Source organism: Oryctolagus cuniculus, chromosome 11 (genome assembly GCF_051225735.1).
Source record: "Oryctolagus cuniculus isolate XC-2025 breed Fujian yellow rabbit chromosome 11, ASM5122573v1, whole genome shotgun sequence".
Classification (NCBI taxonomy): Eukaryota; Metazoa; Chordata; class Mammalia; order Lagomorpha; family Leporidae; genus Oryctolagus; species Oryctolagus cuniculus.
In genome coordinates this window covers 20,252,374-20,277,251 of record NC_142877.1, presented here as the reverse complement: position 1 = coordinate 20,277,251, position 24,878 = coordinate 20,252,374, and the positions used below count along the sequence as shown (strand labels likewise).

General features: G+C 42.7%; 1 protein-coding gene across 10 annotated transcripts in view; it reads left to right on the top strand.

Moving 5' to 3' along the window:
* The window catches only part of RALGAPB (Ral GTPase activating protein non-catalytic subunit beta), a 108,203-nt gene that overhangs the window by 53,065 nt on the left and 30,260 nt on the right, over positions 1 to 24,878 (top strand). For 6 of the 10 annotated variants that reach the window (XM_008256002.5, XM_070051844.2, XM_089307115.1 and 3 more), the window contains 6 exons: positions 4,719 to 4,783; positions 5,945 to 6,074; positions 7,881 to 8,014; positions 11,266 to 11,448; positions 12,037 to 12,188; positions 22,884 to 23,071. In XM_008256002.5, the coding sequence (XP_008254224.4) occupies positions 4,719 to 4,783; positions 5,945 to 6,074; positions 7,881 to 8,014; positions 11,266 to 11,448; positions 12,037 to 12,188; positions 22,884 to 23,071 (852 nt within the window). The remainder of the gene's footprint in view (positions 1 to 4,718; positions 4,784 to 5,944; positions 6,075 to 7,880; positions 8,015 to 11,265; positions 11,449 to 12,036; positions 12,189 to 22,883; positions 23,072 to 24,878) is intronic. The other 4 variants (XM_070051846.2, XM_002710810.6, XM_089307117.1 and 1 more) reach the window with 1 other exon arrangement.

Sequence of the window (24,878 nt, the reverse complement as noted above, 5' to 3'; positions counted from 1 at the left end):
AACTAGCACCCATATGGGATGGCAATACTTCGGGCGGTGACTTTTCCTGCTATGCCACAGTGCTGGCCCCATATGCTTTTTGTTTGTTTGTTTGGCCCCATATGGGATGCCAGTGCTTTGGGCCAGGGCATTAACCCACTGCCCCACAGCGCCCCCCCCCCCCCAATTATGCTTTTTAATGTAAAAAGATTGAAGGGATGAAGTGAGGGAAAGCAGTTATCTGGTTGATATCTCTCCCTCTCCTCTCCTCTTCCCTTTTCTCCTTTGTCTTCTCTTCTTCCTTATTTCCCCCTTCCTTCCTTCCTTCCTTCCTTCCTTACTTCTGCCATTTCTTCTTCCCCCTTTTCCTTTTCCTCTTGCTCATTACTTACATATGAAAAATGTCAGCACCCAGCCAAGAAGAAATTGTGGGGAAGCTGTCGTACTTCTCCACTCTTTCCTGTTGGTCTCCTGATCATGCCCATCTCTGTCTCAAATGTCTCCTCATCCTCATGACCACTGCCATATTTTAAGTTGTCATACTTAGTAACTTGATGGCTACAATCATCTCTCATTGTAAAGCCATCATAAAACACGCCAAACACCAGAGTTAAGGGAAAGGCTTATTGTTGAGTCAGGGAAGCCTGACGGGCCGGGGGTGGGGTGGGGTGGAGAGAAAGTAAGAGCGGGGGGGATCAGGAGAGAGAGCACGTGTGCCAGAGGGCAGGGAAGTAGGAGCATCAAATCTCATTAGGGTGCGGGTGGAGCTGACACCTGTGCTTGGGCCACAGGGCTTAGGACTGAGGCTTACTGTGCAAGGTGGCCACGGGGGCTAGAGCCTAAGATGGCATCCAGGGCATAAATGGCACCACAGATAAGACTACGCCATTTTACTAACACTCATCTATCTGACTTTTCATCAGTTCCAAAGGCATGATCCTACTCTTGAGAGGAGCACCAGAGAAATGAGTGGCTTTGTTCTTAGGCTTGAGTGAGATGCATTGCAGAGAGTGTTCTGTCTTCACAAAGTGGTCATAACAGTAGAAGGCAGTGCTGGTTGCATATCATGTTGTTCAGTGTCTTTGAGGTTAAGAAAAAAGAAACCCAAAGGACAGGGAACACTTCAGAAGGAACTGGGAATTAAAGTGGGTCTTGAAGGACAGGATTTGCATAGGCAGAAATGAAGTTAGGACTTCATTTTAGGAGAGGAAATGACGTGGTTAAAGAATTGGTGATGGCGCAGTAGTTGGAGTTGATGCTCAGGAAGTATAGTACTTAGGAAGTGGGGAAGTAGAATAAATAGGAAAGAGCAAAGCCCTTCATTTTGGGAAGTAAGGAAGCAAGTTATAACATTCTCTTTCATGTTGTTGGTAAGGTTCTAAAAACTTATAAAAAGGGAAAGGAGGAAAAATTGAAAGCAAGAAAATCTATAACCATTTACACTATATAATTTGCAGTTGGCACATGAAGAAGATTACGTGATAGAGAAATAATTTAATTGGGGGAGGGAGGCTGGCATCATGGTGCAGAGGACTAAGCTGCAGCTTGTGATGCCAGCATCCTACATCAGGGCACCAGTTCGAATCCTGGTTGCTGTGTTTCCAATTTAGCACCCTGCTTATGTGCCTGGGAAAACAGCAAAAGGTGGCCTTGATATACTTGGACCCCTGTCACCCTTGTGGGAGATCCAAATGGAGTTCCTGGCTCTTGGCTTTGGCCTGTCCAGCCCTGGCTGTTTCAGCCATTTGAGAATGAATCAACAGATGGAAGAGTTCTTCTTTTCTTTTTTAAAGATTTATTTACTTATTTGGAAGTCAGAATTAGAGGGAGAGACAGAGGGTGATCTTGCATTTGCTGGTTTACTCCCCAGCTGGTTGCAACAGCCAGCACTGGGCCAAGCCAAAGCCAAGTCCAGGAGCTTCTTCCAGGTTTCCCGCGTGGGTGCAGGGACCATCTTCCACTTCTTTCCTAGGTGCATTAGCAGGGAGCTGGATCACAAGTGGAACAGCTGGGGCTCAAACCAGTTCCCACATGGGATGCCAGTGTCACAGACGGCAGCTTAACCTGCTGCACCACAGCACCTGCCCCTATTTTCAAATTATGTATTTATTTATTTAAGAGACACAAAAGGAGAGCAAACACCCATGTGTTGGTTTACTCCCCAAATGCCCAGAAGAGCTGGGACTGGGCCAGTCCAAAACCAGGAGCCAGAAACTCAATCCAGATCTCCCACCTGAGTGGCAGGAACACAGTTACTTTCACCATCATTGCTGCTTCACAGGGTTTGCACTAACAGGAAGTTGGAATTGGGAGCCAAGCCAAAACTTGAACTCAGAAACCCTATGGATATGGATATGGAAATGGAAATTGGGCATCTTTTTAAAAAATATTTATTTATTTATTTATTTATTTGAAAGGTAGAATTTCAGAGAGGCAGAGGCAGTGAGTGAGAGGTTTTCCATCTGCTGGTTCACTCCGCAAATGCTTGCAGCAGCTGAAGCTGTGCTAATCCAAAGCCAGGAACTTCTCCTGGGTCTCCCACATAGGTGCGAGGGCCCAAGGACTTGGTCCATCTTCCACTGCTTTCCCAGGCCATAGCAGAGAGCTGGATCAGAAGTGGAGTAGCTGAGACTTGAACTGGTGCCCAAATGGGTTGCCAGCACTGCAGGCGGGTAAAGCTGGCACTGGAAATTGGGTGTCTTAACCATGAGGCCAAATGCCTGCCTCTGGGCCAGGTTTTTTTTTTTTTAAGATTTATTTATTTTTATTTGAAAGTCAGAGTTACACAGAGAGAGAAGAGGCAGAAAGAGAGAGAGAGAGAGAGAGAGAGGTCTTCCATCCGATGGTTCACTCCCCAAATGGCCGCAATGGCTGGAGCTGCGCCAATTCGAAGCCAGGAGCCAGGAGCTTCTTCCGGATCTCCCACGTGGGTGCAGGGGCCCAAGGACTTGGGCCATCTTCTACTGCTTTCCTGGGCCATAGCAGAGAGCTGGACAGGAAGTGGAGCAGCCAGGTCTTGAACCGGCGCCCATATGGGATGCCAATGCTTCAGGCCAGGGCATTAACCCACTGTGCCACAGCGCTGGCCCCTGGGCCAGATTTTTAAGAGATCTTCTCGAGTTGATGTGGGCAGTCTGACCAAAGATTGGAACCAGACTCCACCAATGGCATGAATACTCTCTCGGGTACATTTTGAACATAGAGGGTTGTGTGCATAATGATTTGACATGAGAATGTTTCAGATTGTTCAAATTACATACATTTGAAATTACATAATTTCACTTGAAATAGGATTCATTCTGCAATTGATAGAACATTTGGTTTGATTGTCCCTTGCTCTGAAGAGCTCCTTGTGCACATCCCTAGGAAGAGTCATGTCACCCTTGCTACATGCTTGTATTTATCAATTTTGGGCAAGAGTACTCCCTCAGTGGGATGGGAAGCAATGTGCTATGCTCACCATCATCTTTCTTTTTTGAAGATTTATTTGTATTTGAAAGACAGTGTTACACAGAGTGAGGGAGAGAGAGAAAGAGAGAGGCAAGGAGAAAGCCATCTTCCAGGGGCTGGCACTGTGGCATAGCAGGTAAAGCTGCCCACTGCAATGCCAGCATCCCATATGGGTACCGGTTCAAGTCCCGGCTGCTCCACTTCTGATCCAGCTCTCTGCCATGGCCTGAGAAAGCAGCAGAAGATGGACCAAGTCCTTGGGCCCCTGCACCCGTGGGGGAAGATGCAGAAGAAGCTCCTGGCTCCTGGCTGTGGATCTGCGCAGGTCCAGCTGTTGCAGTCATCTGGGGAGTAAACCACCAGGCGAAAGACCTCTTTCTTTCTCTCTGCCTCAGCCTCTCTGTAACTCTGCCTTTCAAATAAATAAGTCTTTAAAAAAAAAAAAAAGTGATCCTCATTCTGCTGGTTCATTCCCTTAATGGTATTCTCTTAATGGCCACAGTGGCTCAGAGCTGGACCAGGCTGAAGTCAAGAGCCTGAAACTCCATCGGGTTTCCCACGTACGTGGCAGAACCCAAGCACTTGGGCTATCTTCCAGCTTCTTTCCCAGGCCCATTAGTAATGAACTGGATCAGAAGTGGAGCAGCCAGGACACGAACTGGAGCTCACATGGAGTACTGGCATCACATGTAGTGGCTTAACCCACGGTGCCACAATGTTGACCCATCAGCATCTCATTTCAGTACTAATTCTTTCCAGAGCTATGGGTTTCTTGATACTAAATAAATATGGCTTGTCTTTAGAATATGCAGACATGACTATGACCAAAACCATGCAACTTTCTTTACTTTTTTAAAGATTTGTTTATTTTTATATGAAAGGCAGAGTGACAGATCATTTGCTGGTTCACTTGTCAAATGCATGCAACAGCCAGGGCTGGTTCAAGTTGAAGCCAGTAGTAGCCAGGAACTCCATCCAGGTCTCCCGTGTGGGTAGCAGGAATCTATACATTTGGGCTGTCATTTGCTGCCTCCGAGTTGTGTTAGCAGGAACCTTAGTTGGAATCACAGAGTAGCTGGGACTGAAACTGGCACATCAATGTAGGGATTTCTAAAGAATATTTTTTCTGACCAGTCAATGGATTTATTAGTAATTTTATAGGAATTTCAAGAATGCTCAATCAAAAGTCATATTCTTATTTCTGTTATTAATTGTATGAGATAGTCATTTTAACATTATGTATATTTTATCTAAAATTTTTGTTTTGTTTTGTTTTGCTGCTGCTGCAGGGGCAATGCTAAATATTGTTCAAGATTCAGCACTTTTAGAAGCCATTGGTTGCCAAATGGAGATGGTAAGAAGCATACCACATGAATTAGTCACAGTCATCAACTTCTGATTTTATATAAATTACATTCAAGTATGTCTGTCCTTGTTATGTTTAAAGATATTTGTTCGTAAATCCAGCTCATTGACTCAGAAGGATCCTATTTTAAAATTTCATATATTTGAAGATTGCTTAACACATCCACTATGTAGCAGGTCCTTGAGAGATCCTGCATGAGAGAAATTCCAGCTACGTCCCATCTTTCTTCTGGACATTGTCTATCACAGCTCTTACTTGTTTTGCTTCACTGGTGAACTGGCTTTAAAAATACAGGAAGTGCCCTGTACTGCATACTTCCTGCTGTCTGTAATAGATCTGGTGCTGGTTGTAAGCAAGCAGCTAGTTTATTCTTTTCTATCTCATCACCTCCCCCAGCCCCTCTAGACCAAAGGTTGCAGGTCCTCCAAAGCACCAGTGCTTCCAAATCAATGAAGCTTCCCAGAGACTTGCAGTGCCCCTTGCTTCTGTCTTCAGGATATGTAATTCCCAAATGTGGAGCAGAGGCTAGGGAGTGGGGGAATTTATTGGGGTAAGCTGAGTGGATATAGGGTGGGTGATCAGATTACCATTAAGGAAATTATATTCACATCCTAGCAGAAGGCTAGTAATAATTTACTTATATGAATTATAATGAATTGTATTTATTTGGGATAAAAAGGGAAATCTTTAGCAGATAGGTTTATTAGCCCTTATGCACATAGGAGTTTATCTTTATGCTGTCAATTGTATTTTATAGCTACATTTGAAAATTGCTGTTGTTTCTTTGTTTTTTAAGATTGTATTCCTGTTCTGAAGTTTTGCTCGGGAGGCACTGGGGTGTTTTCTATAAGGACCCAGAGTTACTATCTAGTGAAGTCTGGCTGGCTCCCTTTGTAAACTGCAATAAAGATGACCCCAGTTTGGGCACCAGTAGTTGTCAAATCCTTCATACCTTCAGTAAATGGTGTCTGTGTATGCAAAAATACCACAGAAGTTCTATTCATTTATTGATTTTCATCTTTGTATCAGTTTGTACTGTTCAGTTGGCGCATTCCATTTTAACAGTGTCTTTTTAATGATTCACATCTACCTTTAGTTGTAAACTGTGGGTGTAGCCCTCAATTATTTGATTCATTTTCTTTTGACTAGGGTGGTGGAGAAAATAACCTGAAGAGTCATAGTCGCACTAATAGTGGTGTTAGTTCAGCAAGTGGAGGAAGCACGGAGCCTACCACCCCTGATAGTGAGAGACCTGCTCAGGCTCTCCTAAGGGATTATGGTAAGCCTTGTCTGTTTTTGTGAAATTCAGTGTTGCACAGAATATGTTTTGTACTCAGGCTTAAAACAAAAAAATTTGGAACAAAATTTCAGTGTTTTTTTTTCTTTATATTAAGTATAATTGAATGTTAATCCAAAAAGGTTAAAAAATTTTTTTAAATTTATATAATTTTGAACAGTTAGATTTGCGATAGTTCATTGGATTTCATAAATGATTGTAATGAGTGGTCAGGAAATATTTCTGGATTCTGTACCAGATGCAGGTGATACAGAATGAAATACGATGTGGACTTTGCCTCAGAGTTCACAGTCTAATGGCAGAGATGTCTATAAATTAATTATTGCACGTGGTTAGGATGGTCAAGGTATATGCATTAGATGGGAACTCAGATAAGAGTCTGCCTTCAGGTTAAAACCTGTGTACCCTACTATATCTTAGATTCTTCAGTCACAAATTTTAAGCAGAAGTAAAGAAACATTTATTTTCTGCCCTGCCAAATCAAACATTTGTCAGCAAAACATAATTTTCAACAATGTCTCTTACCTTAAGCATTTATTAAATGAGTTCTGTGAGTTTGTGAGTACCTTCATGGTTTTATACACAAATACTAACAATGTGTTGAATATATGAGTATTTATCCAACTAAATCGAAGTGAGTTTAATTTCTTAATCATTCAGATAGTTCATGAACCATGTTCATGAGTTCTTGAGGTATGCCCCTATGGCTTAAGTTTGCAATAAGTGTTACTAAGAAAATTAGATACATCAAGTCAGTATGTGGATACTTGAGACATTTAAATATTGCATTTATAAACAAGGTATTAAAACTGCTGTTTTATTCATTGTACATATAGATTTAGGCATACCATAGGCTGAATTTTTTATTTTTCATGCTTTCTAAAAATACTTTAAATAAAATTTTGCATTATTGCATGTATTCTAATATAAATGTTTGAAGTGATTATTGTTTGTTTCAGCATTTTGAACTTGTGTTAGTGAGCTCTGCTTGTAATGTCAAAAATTTTTTTATTGAGAAATCCAGATTTGTGTTAGTGTTGCATGAATGTCTCTCTTTAATGATCATTCCTTTTTCTGTTGTCACTGCCCTCTTTCTGATAGGATCGACAGGTATAATGTCCCTAAAGCTTCCTTTATAAATTCAATTTAATTTGTCCTAATTTAATTTCTCCTAACTTATTAAATGTAGTAATCATTTTTAAATATAGATTGGAGGTCAAATAAAAACACAGTGCCTGGTTATTTGATGTTTTAGAGATACTAAAGTAGTCTTGAAAAGTTAAATGTGAAAATATGTCTGAAAAGGCATTGCATGTGACTTTTGATGGTTTAAACCCTGCAAGTAATTAAAACAGATGCTTTAGAATAATTCCCAGCATCTGAGGAGGCTGTTAAATTTTAATTCTTTTGTCTATAAAATTCAAAGGAAATAATTAATGACTCTTTAATCATTTTTGAAAATGTAATTCTCTATGAGTTCTTAATTTAGAAGTTTTAAGATTTACATTGTTTTAAGAATGATAGTGAAACTGCCAAATCCCAGTTATCTGTGTGAAAATATGTGGGCCAGGAGCTAGAAGGTGTCCTAATCCAGCGTGTGTGCCCTGTGCACTGTTCAGTCTGGCTTGGTGCTCAGGCCAGTGGGGCGGGCAGCATAGCACTGTGTGGGTGCCCATCATGCTCACTGTGGCTGCTGTGGTCTGTGCCTGGTGGAATGCTGTGCTTCTTGTTACTAATGCTTAGTTGTTTTCCCTCCCTGTGGGATGTGGCATTGGGGTTATATCCTAGCTCTTAATACAGATTCCGCTGCTGGACTCCTGATTCGCAGCATTCATCTCGTCACCCAAAGACTCAACTCTCAGTGGCGGCAAGACATGAGCATATCACTAGCAGCTCTCGAACTCCTCTCTGGCCTAGCAAAGGTAAGTTACATAGTCCTTTTACTTTAAGCCAGCAGCCTTGAGCTAGGGCTCTTTTCTCTGTGTCTCCTTACTCCTTGATAAGGGTATTGCAGAGGCAGTCATAGTTTATATCCAGAGTGTGCAAAATTGAGCCCTCAAGTGAAATTTCAGAAAATGAACTTCTTTAAAATAGTATAAATGATATTTTTGCTATTAGATCATAGAAAACGTTTTAATATTTGTTAGTTTATTTGCACATAATAACTGACACCTATTGATTTGGTAAAAATGATTACCTTTAAGTATGCCCTTTGGAATTATATATTATTCTGCCACCTTCCATTGTCAGAGATAAGTGTATATTGGCTGTACTTTCCATTTCTCTTATGAGAGTTATTTCAGTTTTGTGGGACCTTAGAATTGGTGGCCTTTTGGGCTTCTCTAAGTGTTTTTTCGATGAAAATTCACATAACATGAAATTAACTGCTTTAAAGTGAGCAATTTAGTGACGACTAGTACTTTGTTTTTTGTTTTTTGTTTTTTTTTAAGATTTATTTATTTACTTGAAAGTCAGAGTTACACACAGAGAGAAGGAGAGGCAGAGAGAGAGAGAGAGGGGTCTTCTACCCACTGTTTCACTCCCCAATTGGCCGCAATGGTTGGAGCTGCACCAATCCGAAGCCAGGAGACAGGAGCTCCTTCCAGGTCTCCCACACTAGTGCAGGGGCCCACGAACTTGGGCCATCTTCTGCTTTCCCAGGCCATAGCAAAGAGCTGGATCAGAAGTATAGCAGCTGGGTCTCGAACTTGCACCAATATGGGATGCCGTCACTGCAGGCGGCGGCTTTACCTGCTACACCACAGTGCTGGCCCCCACAAAGGGAAACTTTGTACTTATTAAACAGTTGCTTCTTCATCCCCCTTCCTCTATCCCTGACAACCACCAATCTGCTTTTTGTCTCTATGGATCTATGTCCTATTCTAGACATTCCGTATAAATGGGATCATGTACTATGTGATCTTTTGTGCTTGGCTTCCTTCATTTAATGTGGTTTTAAAGTTTCATGTTATAGAATATATCCTAATTTTGTTTACTTTTGTTTTTGAATAATATCCCATTGTGTGTTTGTGTATGTGTTTGTATACCACAATTTTTTTATCCATTCATCAATTGATAGGCATTTGGGCTTTCCATCTTTAGGCTGTTTATACTGTTGCTATGAACATGCATGTACATGTATTGGTTTGAATGCTAGTTTTCAGTTCTTTGGGCCGTATACCTAGAAGTGGAATTGCTGGATCATATAGCAATCTTTTTTTTAAAACACAAACAAACAAACAAAAATTCATTTATTTTAAAGGTAGAGTGACAGAGGAGTAGTGACAGAGAGATGGAGAGATCCCCAGTTGTCCACAACAGCCACAGTGATCCAGAAACCAGGAACCAAGAAGTCCATCCAGGTCTCATGTAGCTGGCAAGGGACCCAAGTACTTGTCTTCTTAGGTGCATTTGCGATATCGAAAGTGAAGTGACTGACTAGGACTTGAACTGATATTCCAGCATGAGATGTGGGTATCCCAAATGGCAGCTTAACCCACTGCACCATCATGCCTGCCCCATGGTAATTTTTTATTTATTTATTTATTTTTTTACAATTTTATTTATTTGAGAGAGTTACAGACAGTGAGATGGAGAGACAGACAAAAGGTCCTCCGTCTGCTAGTTCACTACCCAAATCCCCATAACATCTGGAGCTGTGCTGATTCGAAGCCAGGAGCCAGGAGCTTCTTCCAGGTCTCTCATGTGAGTGCAGAGGCCTAAGGATTTGGGCCATTTTCCACTGCTTTCCCAGGCTATAGCAGAGAGCTGGATTGGAAGAGGAGCAGTCAGGACTTGAACTGGCACCCATATGGGATGCTGGCACTGCAGGCGGAGGGTTAACCTAGTGCACCATAGTGCTGGCCCCGGTAATCTTTGTTTAATCTTTTGAGGAGCTGCTAAACTGTCTTCCACAGCTGAGTCCTTTTACATTCCCACCATCAGTGTGTGAGGGTTCCAGTTTCTCTTCATCCTCAGTAACAGCAGCAAAATGTTCAGTTACAAAACCCTCAAGACAGCCCAATTTTAAAGCAGTTAAAAGATTGGAATACACTATACCAAAGGAGCTTTACAGATAGTAAATAAGCACATGAAAAAATGCCCTATCATTATTTGTTAGGAAATGCAATTATGACCACAATGAAATGCCACATATCTGTTAGAATGACTAAAATGAAAATGACCATACCAAATGCTGGTGAGGTTGTAGAGAAGCTACTGATGGGAATGTTAAATGTAACTACCATTTTGGAAACAACTTGGCAGTTCCTTAAAATGTTAAAGATACATTCTTACCAATCATATGACCCAGTTATTCCATTCTTAGGAAATAAGAGAGCATATATCCATGCAAGGACTTGTACATAAATGTTCATACCAGCTTTATTTGTAATATCCAAATGTTCATCAACAGGTGACTGGTTAAACAAATTGTGATATATCTTGAAGTGGAATACTACTCAGCAATAAAAAGGAGCAGATAACTGACATACATGCACAAGTAGATGAATCTGAAGATAACTGTTTTGAATGAAGATGCCCAAAAAATCATACATGTGTGTATGATTTCATTTTTATAAACTTTAGAAAATGCAAACTAGTCTGAGATAAGCAGTTTAGGGAGGGCAAGGAAGAGGAGACAGAGAAGACAGAAATGCCTGAGGAGATTTTGGAGTTGATAAACAGTGTTCACTCTTGATTGTGGTGATAGTTTGTTTACAGGTGGATACTTATGCCAAAAGTGATCAAATTGCACACTTTAGATATGTGCAGTTTACTGTAAGGTAATTATACCTTCAGCAGTCATGCAGAGCATAGAGCATTGCTGTGAGACTGGGTTAGGGACTTAAAAACATGGGCATGCTCCATTGCCAGCTGTTTTTTCAGTCTCTGGCAGTGATAAATATGTACACTCAATGGGTTTGGGTTTTAGGGCAGGAAAAACAATGCTAAACTGAAATACTGTTTTAGGATTTGAAAGAAATGCCACTATTTTTGTACAGTATTATAGTACATCTGAAATATTCTGGTTTTGTATATACGTAATATTTAAAAAGCAAGGCTTCCTGTGATGTATGACATTCTCAGATAGATCAAGCCTTGGTACAGATGCCTTGAAATGGGTTCAGTGGTTCCTGGCTAACTGTTTTTCTTGCCCAAATGAATATACCAGGTGAAAGTGGTGGTTGACTCAGGAGACCGGAAGCGAGCCATCAGTTCTGTGTGCAGCTACATTGTATACCAGTGTAGTCGACCAGCTCCTCTTCACTCCCGGGACCTGCACTCCATGATAGTGGCAGCTTTTCAGTGTCTCTGTGTCTGGTTGACAGAGCACCCTGATATGCTTGATGAAAAAGTGAGTTTAACTTTAAGGCATTATGTAGAAACAAAAAGGTATATTGGGAAAATGCCTTTTAAAGGAAAATATTCAGATTTAAATACTATATTATATTGCACCCTTTAAACCAAATATGCCTGTTAGATTTCAGTAGAATATTTGTCCTTGTGAGCACAACTTAAACACTCCTTATCATGCTTATATTTGGTTGCAAACTAACCCATAGAGAAGTCCTTTTGAGAGAAGTGCCTTTCAAAGACAACCCTGAATCTAACATGTCCTAAACTGTTCCATATTTAACTGAGTTACTGATACAGCTTTTTCACAGTTTACACGTCATGGTAATTTTTACAAGAATTGTCAGTGATAAGATTGAATTAAATTTAATTCTTTGAACACTCAAATTTCATTCTTCTAAAGAGAAATTGGGGGAAGGGGCTATAAATATAAAGTTCATTATATTGTGAAATTCATTTATGTTTAGATAAAATTAGAAGCTGGAGTCCTACCCCCCAAACACTACCACTGTTAATATTTTGATGGATTCCTTATCATCTCATTGAGAAGGGTATGCTACAAAAATTGATCTGCCTTTTGTGCTTCTAGGACTGCCTGAAGGAAGTTCTAGAGATTGTGGAATTGGGTATCTCAGGAAGTAAGTCCAAGAACAGTGAGCAAGAGGTCAAGTACAAAGGAGATAAAGAGCCAAACCCTGCGTCTCTGAGGGTAAAGGATGCTGCTGAAGCCACCTTGACATGGTATGAAAGTGGCTGCACCAGGTTGTGTCTAGCCATCCATACTATTTTATCTCCTCCCAGATTGTTCAGTATTAAGTTAATAGCCTCTTGATGATAAATTTTCTCCAGAAATAAAATGGAAATACTCTGTTTTTATTTTTGTTTTAGACAAAAAGAAACCAGAAACTTGGAGCTGAGAGTTTGGGTCCTTGTTTTTCTGTACTAGTTGTTGTTATACCGTGTTAGAGCTGGAAAAGATCTTGGAGAGACTGACTCTACCCCCTTACTTTGATAGCCAAGTCCAGAGATGGCCATCTTACCATCTGTCTGTGATGACAACTCAGGGGTCTCTGTTCTCTACCACACTAATTTATATTGCATTTTGTTAGTTCAAGATTTATGAACTCCATCATAAGAGCTCATAGTAGAATTATAAAGATAAATCAGATTCAGCCATAACTACCACCGTCTTGTTCAGTAGGGCACATAAAATTTGTATATAAATAGCTATGGATTAGATGGAAAATTAACTACTACAAGAAAAGAGGTACAAATAAAATGCAGGGGAGTTGAAAGGAAGAAATGAGCACCTCCAGATAAGGAGAAAGTAAGCTGCCGTTTCTGGGGAAGCAGACATTGGATGAGTCTGAGAGGATAGTTAACAGTTGAGCTATAAGCCATGTTACAGGGTGGCTGAGAAGGCATGAACAATTTCAAATGTTCTGGTAGTAAAGAGTAGCAGAGGGCATTGAGAGAGTTGGTGTTTGGTTGGAAAGGGAGGAGAGTGGAAGGAGAGAGGAAAAGAAAAGAAGTTTAGGCACATTTATGGATGGAAAGAAACAGTTAAGTGGAGAAGATTACGTGGAATCACAGACAGATGGAAGAATGAAGCTTGGAAAAAGCCAAGTGTGGATGAAGACCCAGAAAAATGTAAAAGCAAGAAGGAGGAATGTGAAGTCTGGGTTAGCTTATCTGGTCTTAGTAAAGTGGCAGACAAGAGCACTTGAAGATTTTTGTGTTTCATCACCCTTACCAGGATCCCAGCATTTAAACAGGCTGCTGTTTACTTGAGGTTTGCACAGTGAAGCTGGACTTATTTCCGTTCTTCACGGCTTTAGGTCTTCAGTAAATTTTTAGAAGGATGCTTGCTTTAGTTTAGTCCTCATTATGCTAATGTTGGGTTTTAAGTGACTTTGTGAGGTTTTGGTTACAAGCTAGAAAAGCAGAAAAATGGGAGTCTGGCTGCTGAACCATATGCTGATACAGATGATCATGAGTACTGGAAGTAAGAAAAGCTGAGAGAGAAGACCCTTTGGGGCTGAGCAACCTTAAAAGTGGTAGGTCTAGGACTTGATGAGTGCCTTGAAGACTGTGAAGGATATGGAGAAAAGGGGGAAGGACATTTCTCACTGGGAACTCTTCATTATTCAGAAATAAGTTTGGTCCATCCTAACCTGAAGGAGGTGTTACTATGAGAGTATGATTGGAGTGAGGATTGGCTATGTGGTCAGGATGAGTAGAGAACCTGGATGCTTCTTCCAAACTAACCAGTAGTTATGCTTCTTCTCAGTTATCTTGTATCTGTTGGCAACTCCACATATGGTGCCTCCAGCTTCCAGTCTTTTTTTTTTTTTTTTTAAGATTTATTTATTTATTTGAAAGAGTTACACAGAGAGAGGAGAGGCAGAGAAAGAGAGAGGTCTTCCATCTGCTGGTTTACTCCCCAGTTGGCCACAATGGCCGGAGATGTGCTGATCTGAAGCCAGGATCCAGGAGCTTCTTTCGGGTCTCCCATGTGGGTGCAAGGGCCCAAGGACTTAGGCTATCTTCTACTGTTTTCCCAGGCCTTAGCAGAGATCTGAATTGGAAGTGGAGCAGCCAGGACTCGAACTGGGCCCATATGGGATGCCGACACTGCAGGCAGTGGCTTTACCTGCTACACCACAGCGCCAGCCCCCAACTTCCAGTCTTAAAGGGTACCCTGAAGAGTAGTGTCAGCATCACCACTGTTTTCCAGTTAGGCAAGCACAGAACTTCGGGTTTTTCTCTATTTCTTCTCTCTATCATTCCTCATATGAAGCCAGTCACTGAGTCTAATAGACTTTGTTTTTGTAAAGTTTTTCCTTCATCCCTTCTCATCTCAGATAGTATCCTAGTGCAGGCCGTCTTCACTTTTTGCCAGATTTTCCAGTTTTCAGCCTCTTAACCCTCTTTGTTCATCTTGAATTCTGTTGTTAAACTCGTCATCTTTAAGCACAGTTTTTACCCTCTTGTCTGAGTGATTGAAAGGCTTGAGTAGATCTCTGTTTTCTGCCACGTTTGAACTTCACAGCCTGGTTTTCAAGGAGACCAACTGATCTTTCCCACCCCTGCTCACCAGCACATTTCTTTTGCCAGGTGGGGCCTGGCAGGCCGCTTGTGGCTATGAACCAGCATGCTCTATCTGCCTGTGCTCCTGCCCTGGGTTCCAGGCCTCTTTCCTCCTCTGGGCCACATCTTCCAGTGTTTACTACTCAGTCAGATCTGGCTGTCTTTATGAGACCTTCTTCGGTTATTCTGCTTCTGAAGGACGACTCTTTTCTGCACCTCTGTACTCACTCTGTCTGATTCTACTACACAACTTGGAATTTTATCCTGTCATGATTACATTTAACACTTACTAGCATTGTCTCTTCAACCTAAATTCCTATCTTGGACAACCCTCACAGTGCTGAGAACATAGTAGACAATTATAGAGAGTAGATTAGCTGGTTGGGTTTTTTACCCTTTGTGTACTAATACAAATTCTCAGTTAGGACTCTTGGAAATCATTTCAACAAGCCATATGCTTAAGGGACCTTTAAGAGATATTTACCAAGTATTTTGGGTCTAATTTGAGGATACTGTAATTCCCCAAGATTGCCTATTTCAGTTTTGGGGGCTTTTTTTTTTTTTTTAATATTCATTTACAGAGCTAGCGCTGTGCCATAGCAAGTAAAGCTGCCACCTGCAGTGCCATCATCCCATATGGGCACCAGTTCGAGTCCCTGCTGCTCTACTTCCGATCCAGCTCTCTGCTATGGCTTGGGAAAGCTGTAGAAGATGACCCAAGTCCTTGGGCCCCTGCACCTCTGTGGGAGACCTGGAAGAAGCTCCTGGTTCCTGGCTCCTGGCTTCAGATTGGCCCAGCTCCGGCTGTTGCAGTCATCTGGGGAGTAAACCAGTGGATAGAAGACCTCTCTCCCTCTCTGCCTTTCAAATAAATAAATACATCTCTTTTTTTCTTTTAAAAAAAGATCTATTTATTTGAGACAGAGATCTTTCATTTTCTGGTTCACTCCCTAGTTTCCTGTAACAGCCAGGGCTGAGCCAGGCCAAAACCAGGAACCAGGAACTCTTACATGGGTGGTAGGAGCCCAGGTATTTGTGCACTGACTTCCCAGGTACATAGCAGGAAGCTGGATCAGAAGCACAGTAGCTGGGACTTAAACTAGCACTCCCATATGAGATGACTTAAACGGCTGTGCCAAAATGCTGGACACCTATTTATTTAATTTTACTTTTTAAAGTATTTTTATAGTTCAGAGGTTTTGTGTGTGTGTGTCTGTGTATTTACTATGTCATGAAGTCAGAGAATGGATTCTAGCAACTCAGGCTCTTTTCTATGGGTTCTGACAAAGATGGCTTCTCTCTGGAGCAGGCTAGTACTTCAGGTCCCTTTTTCTTTGGCTTCCTTCTTTTTCTGATCATTTTCCTTAACTTGCTTCAGGAAGCTGTCTTAGCTCTTAGAGTGCTTAATGTGCTCAATATGCACATTAATCTTAGCGAGAATCTTGCCCTCATTTACAACAATGCTACCAGATATTGTAGATTCTTCAGTTTGGCCATGGCGGCATTTATGGGGCATTCCTTTTTGAAGAATACCCATTCCCTTGATGTCTACAATATCACCTTCATTGTGGATGTGTATGTATGTGGCCAAAGGAATAACTCCATGTTTCCTAAAAGGCCTGGAGAACATGGACTGGGGATCTCTCCTCTTTCCCTTTTTGTTCATCATCTTGGTGAATTATTGGAAGAATTTGCTCTGGCCAAAAGGAAAGCTTTTTTTCTTCTTTAAATTTTATTTATTTATTTGAGAGACAGAGGTAGGAGGACAGATAGAGTCTCACTTGCTGGTTCACTTCTCTAATGCTCATAAAAGTCGGAGCTGGGCTGACACCAAAGCTGGGAGTCAGTAACACCATCTAGTTCTCCCATATCAGTAGCAGAAACTCAATTACTTGTGTTGCCATTACTACTATCTCCCAGTGTCTGCATTAGCAGGAAGCTAGAATCAGGAGCAGGAGCCAGAGGCTGAAGTCGATCCTAGGTACTCCAGTGTGAGATGCCAACATCTTAACCTCTAGGCTAACACCCATTCCCCTATTTCTTTTCTTTCTCTTTTATTCATTTATTTGAAAGGTCTCCAGAGTTACAGAGGCAGAGAGAGAGAGAGCTCTTCCATCTGCTGATTCACTCCTCAAAGGGCTGCAATGGCCAGAGCTGGGCTGATCTTAAGCCAGAAGCCAGGAGCTTCTTCTGGGTCTCCCACATGGGTACAGGGGTCCAAGACTTGAGCCATATTCTACTGCTTTCCCAGACCATAACAGAGAGCTAGATCAGAAGTGGAACAGCCAGGACTTGAACTGGCTCCCATATGGGATGCCAGCACTACAGGTGGCAGCTTCTACCCATTACGCCACAGCACCAGTCCCCATCATTTCATTTTAATTGTAAAATCTCTCCCACTTTAACCTGTTCTGTTGTTTCTAATTCAGAATTTTGAAAGTAAAGTCCTTTCTTCTAGGCAGTGGTATCTAAAGACAGTGTTCAGGGCTGGTGCTGTGGTGTAGCTGGTAAAGCTGCCCACTGCAGTGCTGGCATCCTGTATGGGCACCGAGTCCTAGCTGCTCCACTTCCGATCCAGATCTCTACTATGGCCTGGGAAAGCAGTAGAAAATGGCCCAAGTACTTGCACGCCTGCAAGCTGCGTGGGAGACCTGGAAGGAGGCTCCTGGCTTCAGATTGGCGCAGCTCCGTCTGTTGCAGCCAGTTGGGGAGTAAACCATTGGATGAAAGACCTCTTTCTCTCTCTCTTGCTCTCTCTCTCTCTCTGCCTTTTCTTTTCTCTCTGTGTAACTCTGACTTTTGAATAAATAAGTAAATCTTATAAAAAGAAATAAAGACAATGTTCATGTTCTGATTTGTTTCTGCTAGTACCTTCAGATATTTCTCATTTAGTAAGGATTATCATCCTGATAATTCTCAACTGGCATAAATTTGACTGTGTATCTCTTGCAAGTGGTTTACAGTGTACAGTATTCTAAATGTGGCCTGATGACTTTTAAACTCTGTTGAATGTGATACTTCATTAAAATATTCTTGGAGACTACATTGGGTTTTTGAGATCTTGATGATTCACATTGTCAGCGAAAATCTTTTCAGTATGTTTCACATGTTTACTTTTCTTCTTTCTCATCCTGCACCTATTTATTTGGGAGTGTTTGAGTGTAATGCACATTTAAACCTGAAATTTCTTTATGTAAGATTTACTTCCTTATTTTTAGTCTTTGAAGATTGATTTGGATCCCAATTCATATTCTGATACATTATCTCTGCAGCTCAATTTGCAGTCAACTACAAATTTAATTAGCCTGTCTTGTGTCTTCTAATCAAAGCCATTAATAAGAATATTTAATAGAATAGAATCACAGAGCACATCACCAGAGAATTTCCTTCAGGTTCATTTGGATTTGAAAATCTTACATACCAGCCTGTCATGATATATGTTAAATACTTCTGTGTTGAACTCAGGGAGATTCATCTGTATTTCCAGTCTAGTCCCTATCAGAAAACAAAAGTGTGGTTAGGCTGATATGATTTGACCTTCGTGACCTCTTTCTCTTACCAGCAACATATTTGATAGCATCTTAGAATCTGGCATGGAACATGACAAGCCCACTTGGTCCATGTGCTTTGTCACATCTGTCTCTGTCCCATTTTAGAAAACCAGAGTTACGGCCGGTGCTGTGGCTCACTAGGCTAATCCTCCGCCTTGCGGCGCCGGCACACCAGGTTCTAGTCCCGGTCGGGGCACCGAATTCTGTCCCGGTTACCCCTCTTCCAGGCCAGCTCTCTGCTATGGCCAGGGAAGTGCAGTGGAGGATGGTCCAAGTACTTGGGCCCTGCACCCCATGGAAGACCAGGATGAGAACCTGGTTCCTGCCATCGGATCAGCGCGGTGCGCCGGCTGCAGCAGCGGCCATTGGAGGGTGAACCAACGGCAAAAGGAAGACCTTTCTTTTCTCTCTGTCTCTCTCTCTCACTGTCCACTCTGCCTGTCAAAAAAAAAAAAAGGAAAGAAAGAAAAAAGAAAACCAGAGTTACATTCTCTTGTTACTGATCTGGTAGTTTATTTCTAATATTTTTCATAAATTGTGAGAGACTGGAACTCATCATCAGATTCTCTTGGTACTTGAAATTCTAGCTGGTAATCCTTCCATAAGGAGAAAAAAATGAAAGGAAAATATCTATTGAGCAATGTTGCCTCCCATTATTAGAGATCTTTGGCACAAACCTTAGAATGAAAAAGAAAGGGAGAAGCCACTCAAGCTAAGTAAAGTGATCTGATAAAAGTATTATTGTGGAATATTTCCTTTTTTTTTTTGGACAGGCAGAGTGGACAGTGAGAGAGAGAGAGAAAGGTCTTCCTTTTGCCGTTGGTTCACCCTCCAATGGCTGCTGTGGCCGCCACGCTGCAGCCGGCGCACCACGCTGATCCGGAGCCAGGAGCCAGGTGCTTCTCCTGGTCTCCCATGCGGGTGCAGGGCCCAAGCACTTGGGCCATCCTCCACTGCCTTCCCGGGCCACAGCAGAGAGTTGGCCTGGAAGAGGGGCAACCAGGACAGAATCCGGCGCCCCGACTGGGACTAGAACCTGGTGTGCTGGCGCTGCAGGCAGAGGATTAGCCTATTGAGCCACGGTGCCAGCCGGAATATTTCTAAATGAACTGCATATGAAGGATCAAATGATAATAGAACCACAAAATTAAAATATTTATATTTTAATTGCAAGATGTTTTCTCTTCAGCTTCAACATTATAAAATGAGAATAATGATAACTATCTGATAGTATTATAGTGAAACTGCAAGAAGTAATATGTGTCAGATACTTAGTAAGTGGCACATAGTAAGTGCTATTTCAGTGTTTAGTTCATTTTGTGGCACTGTAATACCACAGACTGGGTAATTTATAAACAGAATATATTTGTTTATTTAGCTCTGGAGGCTGGAAGTCCAAAATCAAAGGACTGTATCTGGCAATGGAATGAGAGAAAGGCGGCGTCTAAACTCATCCTTTTGTCAGGACTCCACTTCCATGATATTCAGCCTACTTCTGGGAAATAGTATCAATCCTTTCATGAGGACAGAGCCCTCATGACCTCATCACCTCCTAAAGGTTCCACTCTTTTTCTTTTTCTTTTTTTTTTTTATTTTTATTTATTTATTTTTTATTTTTTTTAATTTTTTTTTATTTTTTTTATTTATTTTTTATTTTTATTTTTATTTTATTTTTTTTTTATTTTTGACAGGCAGAGTGGACAGTGAGATAGAGAGACAGAGAGAGAAAGGTCTTCCTTTTGCCGTTGGTTCACCCTCCAATGGCCGCCGCTGCAGCCGGCGCACCGCGCTGATCCGATGGCAGAAGCCAGGAGCCAGGTGCTTTTCCTGGTCTCCCATGGGGTGCAGGGCCCAAGCACCTGGGCCATCCTCCACTGCACTCCCTGGCCACAGCAGAGGGCTGGCCTGGAAGAGGGGCAACCGGGACAGAATCCGGCACCCCAACCGGGACTAGAACCCGGTGTGCCGGCGCCGCTAGGCGGAGGATTAGCCTAGTGAGCCACGGCGCCGGCCAAAAATAAATAAATTTTAAAAGAAAAAGAGTGGAGGCCGGCGCCGCGGCTCACTAGGCTAATCCTCCGCCTAGCGGCGCCGGCACACCGGGTTCTAGTCCCGGTCGGGGCGCCGGATTCTGTCCCGGTTGCCCCTCTTCCAGGCCAGCCCTCTGCTGTGGCCAGGGAGTGCAGTGGAGGATGGCCCAGGTGCTTGGGCCCTGCACCCCATGGGAGACCAGGAAAAAGCACCTGGCTCCTGGCTTCTGCCATCGGATCAGTGCGTTGCGCCGGCCGCGGCGGCCATTGGAGGGTGAACCAACGGCAAAGGAAGACCTTTCTCTCTGTTTCTCTCTCTCACTGTCAACTCTGCCTGTCAAAAAATAAAAAAAAAAAATTAAAAAAAATTTATTTATTTTTTATTTATTTGAAAGAGCTACAGTGAGAGGAGGAGAGACAAAGAGATCTTCCATCTGTTGGTTCACTCCCCAAATGGCTGTAACAGCTGGGGTTGGGCCAGGCCAAAAGGAGGAACCTGGAGCTTCTTCCAGGTCTCCCACATGGTGCATGGGCCCAAGCACCTATGCCATCTACCATTTCCCTCCCAGGTGCATTAGCAGAGAGCTGGATTGGAAGTGGAGCAGCCAGGTCTTGAACCGGTGTTCATGTGGGATGCTGGCATCACAGGCAGAGGTTTAACCTGCTACAGCAAAGCACCAGCCCCAAGGCCTTGCTCTTTTTTTTGCTTTGTTTTATTTTTAAGATGTATTTACTTCATTTGAAAGGCAGAGTTACAGAGAGGCTGAGGCAGAGAGAGAGAGAGAAAGAGAGGTCTTTCATCCACTGGTTCACTCCCCAAATGGCTGCAACGGCCGGAGCTGTGCCAATCTGAAGCCAGGAGCTTCTTCCAGGTCTCCCATGCTGGTGCAGGGACCCAAGGACTTGGGCCATTTTCTATTGCTTTCCCAGGCCATAGTGGATTGGAAGTGGAACAACCAGGACTTGAACCGGGATGCCAACACTGCAGTGGGCAGCTTTACCCACTATGCCACAGTCCTGGCCAGGGCCCCACTCTTATTTATTTATTTATTTATTTATTATTTATTTATTTATTTATTTTTCACAGGCAGAGTGGACAGTGAGAGAGAGAGACAGAGAGAAAGGTCTTCCTTTGCCGTTGGTTCACCCTCCAATGGCCGCCGTGGCCGGCGCAACGCGCTGATCCGATGGCAGGAGCCAGGAGCCAGGTGCTTCTCCTGGTCTCCCATGTGGGTGCAGGGCCCAAGCACTTGGGCCATCCTCCACTGTACTCCCAGGCCACAGCAGAGAGCTGGACTGGAAGAGGAGCAACCGGGACAGAATCCGGTGCCCCAACCAGGACTAGAACCTGATGTGCAGGTGCCGCAGGCGGAAGATTAGCCTAGTGAGCCACGGCGCCGGCCAAGGGCCCTACTCTTAACACTGCTGCATCAGGGATTGGGTTTTTAGTACATGAACTTTAGGGGGACACATTCAAGCCATGTCTGTGTACAGAAATCTTTATGAGATAAATGTTTCTGATGTTCAGGTTTGACCAGTTGAGTTTCACTTGGTGAAACATTTATTTCATATATATTTTATAGTTGATACAATTCTGTGCGATCTGACTATTAGTACTTCAAGTTCCTTATCTGTAAAATGAGGATAATGGCTACACAGTGAGAAGGCAGCAGTCCCTGGTCTCAGGTCTCAGCAATCACCTTTCTTTTCTTTTTCTTTTAAATCAAGTAGTGGTTTGTTTTTTTTTTTTTTTTTAAGATTTATTTATTTATTTATTTATGTATTTGAAAGATTTACAGAGGAGAGATCTTCCACCTGTTGGTTTATTCCCCAGATGGCTGCAATGGCCAGGGCTAAGCCAGGCTGAAGCCAGGTGCCAGGAGCTTCTTCCAGATCTCCCACATGAGTGGCAGCGGCCCAAGCAGTTGGGCCATCTTCTGCCTTCAAGGCCTTTAGCAGGGAGCTGGATTGGAAGTAGAGCAACCTGGACAGGGACTACAGCCCATATGGGATGCTGGTGTTGAAGTTGGCCACTTTACCCTGTGCATCATCATGCTGACCCAGTCACCTCTTTCTTCTCATCCTGAGTTTCCTGTTTGAAAAATGAAGTCTGGATCTGCATGCGCTTTTCCAAGTCTAGAATGCTTTACCTAGCATAATCTTGAAATCTGAGGCACACTGGCAACCTTTTGAATATTCATGAGGAGCTTCATGGTTTAGAAACGTGGTTAGTTATCTTCCTTAGGTAGTAGACTCAGAAACTTGCTAGCTAACTCTGAGAAAAATTTACTCGCAAGAAGTTTATCAGAAAGTACTTTTGGTGTTAGTCCTGATGGGACAGTGAGGAACTAAACTGTGGTGTAGTCGCAACAATGTGTTCTGGAGCTGGCTTGACTCTTCAGAGCTCTCCTAAGCTCGAGTGAGGTCCCTGAGACTTTATGCCCCCGCATCAACCACTTGTTGGATCTATGCTGGCATCTTTCTTGATGAGGTGGTTCTCACTGGCCAAGGACAGATCCCGGACAGAGACTCAGCCGAAAGCCGGGGCCACCTTATCCCTTCATCTGGGTGAACAGGCTTTTCATCTTGAAGGGCAGAGTCTGGACAGCCCCGTGCCATTCACAACAGGGAGTAAACCTGACCTGTGAAGAGGAAGCATGCCGTGATCAGTTAAAGTGCAGAAGAGTGGAAGTATGCGCTGATGAATGAGGTAAACTTCAGGTTCTGCTTTAGAAATTAACTGTTATCTTTTCCATTCTCTATAGTATTATGCAGTTGCTTGGCGCTTTTCCTTCACCCAGTGGTCCTGCCTCTCCTTGTAGTCTGGTGAATGAGACCACTCTGATTAAATACTCCAGGCTGCCAACCATAAACAAGCATAGTTTCCGGTACTTTGTCTTGGATAACAGTGTCATCCTGGCAATGCTGGAGCAACCTCTTGGAAATGAGCAGAGTAAGTCTTAGTAACGTGAGCCTTCTCCTGCTAAATCAGTGTGTTCGACATTGCTATCAAGTTGTTTCCAGGATCAGGGAAGGAAATACTCTGAATTATAAGTAATTGTAAATTGGACAAAAATACTTCTAGTCGTGGGATAATAGCATTTGAAAAATAATCAGAAAATAAAATTACATATTAAGTGTACTCCTTATCTTTACATATATTTGAAATATCAGAAAGTGGCTTTTTAGTTTCATAAAAAGTTATTTTAGTGGTATATTTTGTGTTTGTATAAAAATCATTGTCTTTCTTTTTTTAAAAGAAAGGTTCATTTATTTTATTTGAAAGGCATAGTTACAGAGAGGCAGAGAGAAAGAGAGAGGGATCTTCCATCCACTGGTTCATTCCCCAAATGGCTGCAATGGCCAGAGCTGAGCCAGTCTGAAGCTAGGAGCCAAGAACTTCTTCCAGGTCTCCCATGCAGGTGCAGGGGCCCAAGGACTTGGGCCATCTTCCACTGCTTTCCCAGGTCATAGCAGTGAGCTGGATCGGAAGTGGAGCAGCCAGGACTCAAACCGGCACCCACATGGGATGCCAGCATTGCAGGCTGAGGCCACAGAGCCAGCTCCTGTCCTTTGTTCTTCCTTTTGACCTTTGGATCTTGTCCCTCCTTCCCCTGCCCCCCACCTCTCATTGTTCTCTTTATTTGTACAGGCTAGAAATTTGAGGGCATTTTTGCCTGCTCCTCCTGTTACCCTCTCATATTAATTTCCAGGTTTCCAGCTTTCCGGTGACTCCTGAAGCTCCTTTCCTTTGTAGTCCACCCAGTACCTCCAAGTACAGGTTCTGGGGTATTGCAGTTGCTGCATTTTTCTCCTGCCTTGCCAATTCCAAAGTTAGGTTTAACCCTTCCCTATGGTATTTGCTGCTACTGTAGTGTTCATTTTCAAACACAGAACTGCCCTACTGAAAACCCTTCAGTGATTTTTCTATTGACACAGCATTTACTATTTTCCTTCCTTTCCTCCCCCAGTTATAAATTATCTCAATGTATGTCATTACCACTGCAACCCAAATTACTCCAAGCACATTTTCTGATGATAATTGGCACCAGATAGTGTGTTAAGACAGCATCTTCTCACAGAGGACCATGTTGCTGGAAAGGTGAAGGAAAAGGAAGGTTCTAGAATCTGGGCATTAAGGCACCAGGAAACCACCTGATATACAATTCCCTTATTTTCATTTGAAGAAATTGAGACTCAGAGAGGGTGTGTGACTTTTCCAGGGTAACCTGAGAAGAATATGGTCTGGCCAGGACTGGAACCCAGATTTTCTAAACCTCATGCCGTTCCTTTCAGTTATTGTCCTACAGTGTTAGAACTTGCTCAGTGATTGAAGACTTGCCTTCTTTCCTTTGCAATGGTGAACAGGGACTTAAGAGCCCCATGCAAATTCTGTTGAGTCTGAGTAGACACTCCTAAATCCATGGAATGAAAGACATTGTCCTGTGGTTGAGGATAAATGAATATATTATAAATTTCTATAATGCTGTGGTGAGGTACAGCAGCCTTAATATGAAATAGATTGAGGCTTTTTGTCATTTCCCCACTCCAGAAATGCTGGTCTCCCCTTTCCTGCAGGTTCCTTTTTTACCCCAGACTTAGGGCTTTCTTAGCCTTCTCTGGCCTATGCCTGTCATTCATGATTCCTCCAGCCGGCTACTTCCAAGCCACCTGCTGAGGAGTCTACAAAATCTCAGTGTCTCCTTTGGGCTTCCCGGCCTTTTTCAACTTCTTTAAGACTCTTCTACTCTAATTCCAAT